This window comes from Spea bombifrons, chromosome 3 (assembly GCF_027358695.1).
Source record: "Spea bombifrons isolate aSpeBom1 chromosome 3, aSpeBom1.2.pri, whole genome shotgun sequence".
NCBI classification, from domain to species: Eukaryota; Metazoa; Chordata; class Amphibia; order Anura; family Pelobatidae; genus Spea; species Spea bombifrons.
The window spans coordinates 71,312,042-71,324,144 of record NC_071089.1 but is presented as its reverse complement, the minus strand read 5'-3'; the positions used below and the strand labels follow the sequence as shown (position 1 = coordinate 71,324,144).

The following is a 12,103-nucleotide window of genomic DNA, read 5'->3' as shown; positions in this document are numbered from 1 at the left end:
GTCTCTTCTATTTGCATTATGTTTTCTCTCACCTATTGTAAGGTTGCCGATAATTGGACCAGCATTGTTAGTGTAGGAAGAAAGGAGAGGACTTCAGCTACAGAGCCTGTGAGAAAATGGTCCTTTTCAAACCAAGTATCTAGAAAACCCAACACACTGATTAGAAAGCACAAGATATAAATGTAATGCCAAAGTAATGTGGACATCAAAACTTCTGCAAAGACAGTAGTTCCCTTTTAAAGCACTGTTGGCCATGAATGGTGGGTAGTTATGACTTCATCTTCCTCCCCCTTGCCTGAATTGATGCAATATTTAAGAACCAGCAGAGATCAATGTGACCACGTATCTCAAAAAGCAGTTTCCTCCTTGCTTTGGAACAACTATTCCTGTCTCTCTGCATGTTTCGATTCACATTCTTATCTTCATTAACCACAAATGCAACATGCCTGGTGCACTCAAAAGATATTCCACTCCACCAGAACTACTAAACATAGATCATTGTCTTTTTTGGTAACTGGAAGTATCGATGTTTACCGATTACTCTCTGAGGTTTGGTAATAGTGTTTCAGTGTTTTGCAGTTTCTAATCCAATATATTATATTGTAATATGAGATATGAGGGATCATATGATGTTGCAGTGTTTTTCAGAAATCCATTAAAGCATTAGCAAAACTAAATTATCATTAGCTTTCAGTTGTTTTTTTTTAATGGCAGTCATTTGGGTTACTCAGAGGGGAATTGCTACTATTTTTCATCATTAGTATCAGATTAAAATGCATTTTCAAAAATATTGTGCACAATATAATGTTTTCAGACGGCTACATATTAGCCATTTGTATGTGTTCAAACTGACTTTTTATCATGCTGCCTAAGATAAACAGTAGACTGGCTCAGTCTTAATCACCCAGACTATGACGCTCTGACAGTCATGAAAGTAATGAAAGTTTATGCAGGAAATTATTTTGCTGGACAGCCAAAACATCCTTAGCAAGTACCTTCAGGTCAGGAACATTATTAAATAAAATCAAATGGTTTTTTTTCTTTCAGTGCCAATCTACATTACTGTATACAGCATTGTATTTAATGGTCAAAGAAAATATTACTCTTTCATGAGACTTTATAGCATAGTGAACACTGAAAAAAAGTTATTTTATAATTGCCAATATTATGGCATAATAGTAATAGAACGGGATTGCCAGTTTCAGCATACAATAAATGTATTTAGATTACTTAATTTGGCCTTTTTTATCAGCAAGGTACTGCAAAACATCTGGTATTTTACCCTTTTTTGGATTATCAGTACTCATGGTGCTCAAAGGTTTGGCAAAGCAGATCAGTCCCCTAAGTGGCCACCTGTTTGGTTTATATAGCTGTTTGGGGGGTGTTGTACTGCTAAGTCGACAATCTGCCCCTAAGAAAAGCTGTCATGCTGATTTATGTTACATCAGGAATTCTTAATCATTTTCACTACCTAATCATCACCTAATTACAGTCCTAACATGAACGTGTCTAGCATGCCATAAAGGATTTGAAGGGGTAACTTATATGAACCTAGTACAATGATTTCTAAATCTCACTTAGTATGAAGTATCCTCTGATTATTTAATCAATCATTCACATAACACCCATTGTAAAGCGCTGTGGAATATGATAGCACTATATAAAACTTTATCAGTCATGAACTAATCACAAGGGAACAGCCCTAATCAGAAAATTTCCATCAATTTCGGTGGTTCAACCAGTATCCAAGCGGATCCTTAAATGTCACTATAGAATAGCAATTGAGCACCTTCTTATTGTGTTTTGTGGGCTTTATGGCGTGCCATAGCGTCATTACACACCTTGTAGACCCTGGCACACTCTAGTGACCTAATCGGTCTTATGCATCCGATTGTTGAACCTCGTGTCACTGATTGTCGCTCATGCATACGAGGCAATCAAGTACCTCCATGATCTAATGTCAACACCTTGCAATTAAGGTGATAAAAAGGCTTTATGATCCCATTAGTTATCCGTAGCTCAGAATCTTTAACTTTATCAACCACTACGTAGCTAGATCAGGAGTAAGTTGTTTTGCTGTTATTTTCTGAACCACTGAAAGTTTACGAAGCGTGGCTTTTAAAGCATCTAATTAAGAGCACTAACTGGCAGAAAGTTACAACCATGACGAGGCTGTATTTGCCATTAGGAAACATAAAATGATCTTACGATGCACTAGAAGGTATGCTGCATCACCTTTGCACAATTATTGAGGAATGTCTCCAGTTCTGTAAATTTTCTCACATCAACGATCAGCTGACCATCTCTACCACTACCCTCCTTCGGGGTATCAGAGGGAATGTCTGAGAATGTCCTGAGGTTCTGCGATATTTCCTGGCCAATATCATTCCAAGATAATACAGAAACAGTATTTTAGATGGGAGGACATAAGTAACCACAAGCAAACCCACTCTCATTCTAAAATTAATTTATAAGGACTAAAGTGTTAAAATCCGCCATTTCAGCTGGTTTAGCTCCTGTTTGCTCTCCTCTACTGTTGATGAGCCTTCAGCAAAACAAAAAGAAAAATAAATCCAGAAGAGTCTAGGAATACTTTTCAAAATCTTGTGAAGGCTTTTGTTAATCCACACAGAGTAGAGTATATACACATCCCAAAAAATCTGACTTGGATACTCTAAATGAAAAAATAACTTTAGACGAGGTTTATAAAGAAATACATAGATTGCGGGAAAAAAAATCCCCTGGACCAGATGGGTTCGATGCTACATTCTATAAAATATTTATCGAGGAGATTTCTCCATGTCTAGTCCGAGCCTATAATGAGGGTATGGATAAGGGGGTGCTCCCTGAAGAGTTCTTGAGAGGCAATATTATGCCAATACTTAAAGTAGGGAAGGAACCTGACAAGATAACCAGCTACAGACCCATATCTCTTTTAAATATAGATGCAAAAATATATGCAGGTATACTAGCTCAAAGACTAAACATGGTGTTACCGCAGCTGATCCATACAGATCAAGTTGGATTTGTCAAAGGACGTTCTGCATCTAATCACATAAGAGCGTTATTGGGAATTTTGGAAGATAATATACAAACCGAAACTCCTCAGTTGACCCTATCATTAGATGCTGAGAAAGCCTTTGATAGGGTCAGCTGGGGATACTTAGCAGAAACCTTAAAAGCATTTGGGATAAAAGGTAAGATTCACCAAGCGATAATGGCCCTTTATAAGAACCCGAGAGGCAGAGTAATTGGATCAGGAATTAAATCGGATTGGTTTTTGTTGTCTAATGGGACAAGACAAGGTTGTCCTCTTTCACCACTGCTCTACGTCCTATCATTAGAACCTCTCGCAAGAGATATTAGAAGTGATCCTGGGATAGTGGGATGTGGAGAGGGTGAAATACAAAAAATCAAACTTTACGCAGACGATATATTACTTACAATTAAAGATCCAGTGAATTCAGTGAATCAGATCATAAAGCAAATAGATCGATTTAGCTTTATCTCTAACTATAAACTAAACATAAATAAATCAATAGTGTTACCTTCCTATCTTAGTGAAATACAAAAGAAAGAAATTGAGAGAATTGGTTTCGGCTGTACGAATGATACTTTAGTTTATTTAGGTCTTAAAATTACAAATACTCCAAACACATGGGTTGAAAAAAATTTACTCCCCATGATTAAAGAAATGAATTTATCCTTTAAAAAATGGCGAAACCTATTTATCTCTTGGTGGGGGAGGATAAACGTGGTGAAAGCATATATTCTACCCAAATTTATATATTTGTTTAGGATGATTCCACTAAATATACCTTACAGTTGGCTAGATCTAATTCAAGGTGCTATAAACAGATTTATTTGGGGAGGTAAGAAACCGAGATTAAATGCTAAATTGATTACAAAAAAGAAAGACCAAGGAGGATTAAGTGTTCCACTAATCCAAGAATATTCACAAGCAGCCCTTTTAATGCATGCTAGTATATCACAGAGAAAGGAATCTATTCAGGAGTCTTGGTATAGAGGTGAGACTATAAAAATATATCCTGTTAAAGTGCTACAAACTCTGTTTTGGGCCCCCTACAAGAGAGTGATAGAATTAATCCCAACTATAAATAGCTTAGTCTTAAAACAACTGTATACGAATTGGACCTGGGTAAGAAGCAAGTTAGGGCTAAATAATAAGATAATAGTAGATTTACCGTTGGAGGTTATGGAAAATGTAATGGATAATATCAATCTAAAAACTTGGCTACAAGGAGGTGTTTATAGAATTAAAGATTTAATCAATGGCTCTAATGTGAAGCCCTTCTCTCAGCTTCAAATAGAATTTAATCTGCCAGAAGGTGAAGCATATAATTATTTAAGAGTTAAAAGTTTTTTATTAAAATCTATAAACTGGAATCTAAATGTAAAAGTACAAAAACTTTTAAGTGACCTAGTAGTAGGGGATTCACAAAAAAAATTGTTGTCAAAAGCACTAACTTTGATAACGCTACTTAAAAGGGAATGTATCCCCCCAGCAATTAAAAAATGGGAGAGAGATTTAGATATTATAATTAAACCGGAAGAATGGAATAAATCATTATATGTATCGTATAAAAATATACACTGTTTGAACCTTAACGAGATGCAATATAAACTGATGAACCGGTGGTATTTAGTGCCTACAACACTGGCAAAAATCTCTCCCAATAATCTGGCGAATTGTTGGAGATGTGGGTATTATAAAGGAGATATGATCCATATTTGGTGGAGCTGTCCTTTGATAAATAGAATTTGGCAAGAATTATCTAACAAGTTCATTAAACTGTTTGGATCACACTGGGGATTAACACCAGAAAGAGCCTTATTACATCTAAATCTACCTAAAATATCTATTCAGGAATTGCAGTTCTTATTACATGTGTTAACATCAGTTAAAATAATTATATCTAGGAATTGGAGAACTTCTGACCCAATCAATTGGATAAAAATAAAAGCCCAGATTATGCATCAATGTTATATGGAAAAATTGCTTCTGTTATATGATAGAGGGAATAAAGCTGGGTCAGAAGCCTGGGAAAACTGGATAAAATTGCTGCAAGAAGGCAAAATGGATTAATTAAGATTAGCAATCCTTTAATTTCTTCTTTTGCAGCTATATCTCTGCTGTTTGAAAGAAATAGAGCTTCAACAATATCCCAATAGAGTCAATAATACATTGATATGAAGAAGTAGTATTGTCCTCGTATTTTTTATTTTTTTTCTCTATTTCTTATTTTTCTTTTTTGAAATACGTGGCAATTGAGGTTGTTAATTGGAATCCAAAATTGTATGTCTGTCTTAAATTATGTTATGTATTTATGTATTTGTTTAAATGTTATCGATGTATTTATGCATTTACTTGAAAGTCTTTTTGTATTTTCGTAAAATAAATAAAAAAAAAAAAAAAAAAAAAAAAAACACATCCCAAAAAATCACTAAGATTGGCATTTAGTGATTAGTCAACAGATTATGACTAAGCACTAAGGTGCGAAACGCGTCAAGTGATTTCACTTGTTTTGAATGTGTATATACTTGTCTCGGTGTGGATTTACAAGAAAGCCTTCACAAGATTTTGAAAAGTTTTCCTGGACTCCTTTGGATTTTTTTTCTCTTTATGTTTTGCTGTAGTACCCCAGGAAAATAGATGACCCGGCACTACATATTTCAAGTTTACTTTATACCACCAGGACTATATGGCTTGCTGTGCCCTTGCCTGTTGACAAGCCTTGAAGAGCCGGGCATTGGGCTCAGGTGGATGGTGGCTCAGTCACTTCCTCTAGATGCTTTTGTCACCTGTTAAGGAAAAATCCACACTTATTTAACACAGATCAACAATGGGTTTTCATACATTTGCACAAATGCACGCACACACATATTATTTTATATATTTGATTATTAGATCCCTATTACACTCCCTGCTTAGACAGTACATGAGCTTCATGTATTGGTATTTTTATGTTTTTAGTTGTGTAAAGGTTACAAATCTGGCAAGTGGTTACTAAAAGGAGTAATTTTCACCCAAATATAATAAATCATGCGCGCTAGTAAAAACAGCACTGAATCAATATATACTACCTACCTACATTTTTTTTTGTAATTTAAAATTGTAATACTGGTTAATTTTAGTAAGAAGCATGTCCTGTGAAATGCCTGGATCATTTCGCATTCCTACAGAGCTGACTTTCTTGTAGAAGAATTTGCCTTTAAACTTGACAAACAGGTATTTAGTAGTAAAACAGGTTTGGTGGGAACCAGTAAACTCTCTGTACACCTGCTTGCATACCAGTTTGAGGTTTGCAGGACCTGTAACCTGTACTCCTTGATGTCGAATTATCAAAACTAGGCTGTAAACTATGGGCTCTTACATAGAGATAGAACCTCTCTGGTAACTCATTGGAAACTTGTATTGTTGCCCTGGTTTGCATTTTTTCCAAAGTTCTCAGGTATGCTTATAGAGCATGGTTTTATCTTACAACAATAAACTAATCGCTTACAATAATATGTTACATGGCTAATAATTATAGCAAAAACAACGTGGAAAGGACAAATAGTAGGGCTGCGGCTGGGTAATTATGGATTCAGTTGCATAGCGGTCACAGGACCACCCAAACCTTCTGTGAACCGAATGCAGCAACCATCTCAGACAATAAAGGATTTATTTTTACCCAACTGAGAACCGCAGGCCACACAGGTCTCACCAGGGTCCAAGTCATACCTCGACTCTCTGAGGTGCACCAATTATTCCTTATGGTTTTGGAATGGGATGTCCTACAAGCTCATATAGCACTGGAGCTGGCTGGAGATGCGTTTCCTGCATGGCATTTAGCTGGGGCGTGGAGAAGGGAGGAATATGTATTTCCAAAATGGACACCATGAAAATTTAAAGGGACCACGCAGCTATCATATGCATTAAAGGGTATATCATGACTTTACTTACTTATCAAATTACAATAACAAACTAAAGCACAATCTAAAGGCCATTTTAAATAAACAGTTTAGTTAAAGTATTCCTCTTAACCCTCCTTTTAACACTTTTACCTCACTGTCTCATCCCTAAACCCTTAGCTTCTTTAACATTTTGATCCTTTCCCTTCATTTCTTTCCTTTTAACCCTTTCCCAAACATCTCTGTCCCTGATCTCCCTTTGGGTCTTCATCCCTTTAAGCTTTCTTGCAACCCCCTAAATTTTCCTGAACATCTTTACTTTAGACGCTTGCCTTATACCCCTCTACTGCTATTTCTACTTCCTATCAATCATCCTCCATGACAAACACATATTAAATATGAAACTTACCAATTGTTTTCTCTTTTCACAGAAAACCTGCCAAACATGCATGCTGGATTTTTCAAAAGACATCCGCATATAAAATGTAAACTATATATGTTTATAGTACTTTAAATATATTAAAGTTACCAAATGTTCTGCTTTTAGGAGACAGTCCCTTGAGATGTCTGTACCTATAATTGTTTTTTATCCCTGGAAGTTTCCCTTGAAACAATCTTAAGCATAAAGATTTAGTATATTTATATATATTTTTATATTTTTTTGTATTTATTTTTTTGCTTTAGATATCATATGCCATAAAGGTGTTCAGCATTTGCTGTATAATAATTTAAAGAAATACACATACTTTTATTCACCTGTAAATAATATATAAATAATACAAAATTTTAAAAAGATTGCTAATTAAATTTTCTTGCGTAAAATATCTCCAGATTTAATTTTAAAAATCTAATTGTAATACCAATTACAAGCATAGGCGAGCTCTGTGTTGTGTTTTCTCCTTTGTTGTTGGTCAGTGTGGCAATTTATAACCTGTTGTTTATCACAAACTCTAAAGTTATTGGAAATGTTTAGTGTTTAAGAAACAGCGAGTATCAGAGGCCAACACACCCGGTCTATTGTCTTTATCCCCGCCAGGAGTTAATGAAAGAGTTGCCAGTTTAGAACAGTATTGATTGTCTTTGCTATTTAGTACTGTTTACTGTTGGCCTTGACAACAGATGCAACTTCACAAGGCAGAGATTCAAGACTAGCTGGCCTTTGCTCAGCAATTTCTATTTCTTGTTTAAACATCTTTTGTTTTTAATGCTGTTTTGTTAAAAAAAAAAAAAACACCAAAATGGATGAGCGACACTGGTGGATAGCAGAAAAGGTTCAGGAGACATTAAATCTCAGAGAAGGAGAAGATGCATCTGCTGCACTGGAGTCATTTTTCCTACAAGCTGAAAACCTTCACCTTATCAACAGTTTTCTCCAAGGTCTGTACTGTACAAGATTTAACAAATGTACGCTTCCTATAGCTTTGGTTAAGCGGATAATTCTCTCCCCATCCCTTATATCATATTTACCTAAACTCTTTGAAGCCCCATATTGGGGTAAAGAAACACGACACCACCCAATGTGACAACGCATTATAAACATTGCTACGTGGTTCATGTGGTTAGGGTGTGATCCACATAGTAAGATTACACTGACAAATTCACCTATTTTGTTTAAGGATTGTCGGCTCACGTCACTAATCTTGGCTTTTGTATTCACAGATTAAAGTTGCAATTTGGGTGAATTTGAAGCTTTTGTTTGATTTTTTTAATTAATTGTTGAATGCCTAATCAGGAATTATCTTCCTTTGATATGGCGAAAAAGCAAGTAACATACATTTTTTCATGAAAACATAATAAATGTAATATATTTATTTGCTTTTTTTAACTCATCTGTGATATCTGCATAATAGCTTTGGCTGGAATTCAGAACATATATGAGTTTACTCTCCAATGAATTCATATTGATATAAATAGATATTACCCTTTTAGTCAACTAATGTAACTGTGTGATAAAAAATCAGTATAAGTCTTTGTATGTGTTATCAAGAGTAGCTGAAAAAAGTCAAAAGTGTGTTATTATTATTATTAATAATAATAATAATAATAATGTCATTTACGTTAAGGAGCTCTGTCAAATTCCATAGCTTAACAATATAACACAAAAATACGCAAAATCAACGGTTACATGAACAGACATATCGGCACAGAGGGAGAAGGGGCACTTGCTCTAGTGAACTTACAATGGCAACAGGTGTAGCTGCCCCAGGCACCTCAATGTGAGGGGTGTGCTTAAGCCACCCGGTGGTAATATCTCTGCACCCCCTAAAAGCCAATGTGATCACTGACCCTGCTCCATGGCCCAAGAATCGGCGTTATAAGATAAAACAAATAGAATCGTTCAGGGCTTTAGTAATCAAAGACAGCACTGATCTACTGACCGAGTCTGACAGAAAAGTCCCATAGACGGAGGCGTGAATTTTCACCTAACTAAACAGAACTATATATTTTAATGCATCTTGCAACATAGCCCATTGAGAGGAACGGGTTGCCCATAAACCTATTAATGACAATGCATTGTGAGCCCGTACATGTACGGGCATTGTCGTGAAGGGGTTAATTTAGTTATAATTTCAAACTTTAGTGTTAATAGGTGGGATTGGGATGAATGGCTTGTGTTTTGCATACTTATTTTTATTGAATATATATGTGTTTTTTCTTTTTTTAGCTGACGGATGTCACGCGCTATTTTTCTTTGTCGATGTTAAAGACAAAGCTAGCCCAAGATGGAAGCTGCACCTTAAGTCAGACCTTCAAAGTTTGGAAGATGTGATGGGATGCACGCCTTTCCCCCCTCTCCTTTACTTCCTACGTTCAGAGGTATGCCGGCTGTTGCTTTGTGTGTTGATTGTGATGTTGTTGCGATGTCCGTAGGGGGGGTTGTGATGATTATCAGATCACCAAAATATGTAGCTAATGAGTAACAACCTAAATCTGAAATAGTACATTTGGGGAAGAACAAGCAATGAAGATGTATATTTGATTTTAAGTAAAGGGGCTGCTGAGATCCTAGTATCTGAGCATGTTCAGAATATTATAAAATCTTATGCTGCCATATTTTGGCCTATTAATAAATTGAGTATTCAGGTGCGTTAAGGGTTAAGTTGACCAACCAGTCTTTGCATGCTCACTAAACAAGGTTTGCTCAAAAGGTGTAAAACGTGTAGAAAAAAATATTTTTTTATCGTAGATGGGCCACCTATTTAGTGAGACGTCACGGTGGGTGCAGCGGGTGCAAGACACCCGCTGCTCCCAAGTAATAAAGACTTCTAGTGAGGTCAAGTAATGTGTGTAAGTAGAGGCTCTGCGCATGAGGGATAAGAAAGGGACAGCTGTGCGAGCTGCACCACTCATGAAGTGGAGTAAAGGGGGGGGTGCAGTTCCATTTAATTTTCATTTCCTATTTGCTTATTGATTTATTTATTAAAGAGTTCAGTAGTGGGGCAGACATGCATGTTACTTTGCATCCCTTTGGGTAAAATATGTGAAATGGAGTTCAATTCAAATCAATCTATCTACATTATGATGTGAATCACGTGGTCAGGTCTAATGAAGATTGCTTTCCATGCAGACAACTCATGACGTAGAGGCTACCTTGATGGAGAGGGAAATCTTCTGTGGAGAAATAAAAGAAAACCCTGTGGAGAGTCTAAAATCACTCCTAAATGAACTGTGTATTCCTATGCTCCGGGCTCAGAAACACTGGGGTTCTTACAGCCAGGAGAACGTCGCTTCTTTTCTGTCTGGTGTGGAAAAGTATGTTGTAGCAATTGAAGATGCTACTAACACAGCCAACTGTGAAAAGCAGCAGATAACAGTAAGGAGTAGCTGACATGATAATATACGTTATGTTTCATGAGTACAAGAAAGCCTAGGGAAATGATTTAATTGATTAGGCAACCTTTATCCGCCGAACTGTGTTAGTACTACTCGTATGTATGTTTCCTCAAATGTATAGATTGATATTCACAAAAAGGCCCCAGCACTCATATCCTCCAAAAAACTAAAACTCGGGTGCTTAGCACAGCAATATGATATAATAGAAAAATGGAGGCACTTATGAGTATTTTAATGTAAAGCAAATATGTTTATTACACATGAAGTATGGACTGAAATGTCTATTTCATCTATTTTACTGTGTTATGAACTTAAATTACAGGACACGCATGAAGCACAGTACAAAGAAAAACATCTATATTAAAGCAAATTAAAAAGTGATCATAGGCTGGAATTAATTGGCCATTATCAGATGAGCCAGCAAGGGTTCTACTACTCGTGGTTTTCATTGTTGTGAACATTGCTTAATTATATTTTTTCCGTCGATGGCAATACATTTTATTTTATGTTTTGCTAGAAGCAGAAAAAAAACGTGCTTGCTATTCATGTGTAATTATTGATTTATTAATACAGCTTTTGAGAAGACCACATATCATTTTAGCGCCTGAGCTTCTACAGCAAAGACCTGCGGTTTTGGATTCGGAGCTTGTTGAAGAATCTGAAACACTGGTTTGCCATTGGATAAAAACAATTGACCAGATATTGATGGAAGCTGTAGATGAAAGGTACAGAATTAATTTGAGTAGAAGAGTACTTGTCATGTCATCAAATGGTGTTGGGCAATAGGCATTCATCTCTACTGAAGCCTTTAATATAGTTGCCACATGAGCTAATATTGATGGGAGAAGCCTTTAATATAGTTGCCACATGAGCTAATATTGATGGGATTAATTATAATATCTCCCACCTATGCTTTCTTCATTGCCACCTATTCTCTGCACATTTATTTTCTTTGTGTGTGGGGGAATGAGGATACCAACAGCCTTCGGACTACAATGTCATCACTGTTCCTCTGCTGAATGTCTTGTTACTTGAACTTCTTTCTTACAGGGTGCTAGATATTACATCCTCTCCTCTAACTGAGTTAGAGCGCTGGCGTCGAAGACAGAAAACATTGGGATTTATAACAGACCAACTGCGGGGAAAAGAATGTAAAACTGTTATTGGTTTGTTGATCTCCGCTAAATCACGTCTGATGAAAAAATGGAAGGCTGTGGATATCAGGTATTTAGAAAAAGGTGTTTTTGGTTGTAACATTTATGCATCCAAAATAAGTCACATTATACCTTTCTTACAAACTTTTTAAGGGAACTTTTCTGAACAAGATTGCAAACAGTGATGCATTGTGTTTGTT

At 36.1% G+C, this 12,103-nt stretch overlaps 1 protein-coding gene across 1 annotated transcript in view; it reads left to right on the top strand.

Annotated features, from left to right (window-relative positions):
- Positions 1 to 8,153: 8,153 nt before the first annotated feature.
- Positions 8,154 to 12,103, top strand: part of LOC128483992 (uncharacterized) — an 80,284-nt gene continuing 76,334 nt past the window's right edge. The window contains 5 exon segments of the mRNA XM_053460313.1: positions 8,154 to 8,292; positions 9,581 to 9,732; positions 10,484 to 10,729; positions 11,323 to 11,474; positions 11,800 to 11,973. Coding sequence (XP_053316288.1) covers positions 8,154 to 8,292; positions 9,581 to 9,732; positions 10,484 to 10,729; positions 11,323 to 11,474; positions 11,800 to 11,973 — 863 coding nt within the window.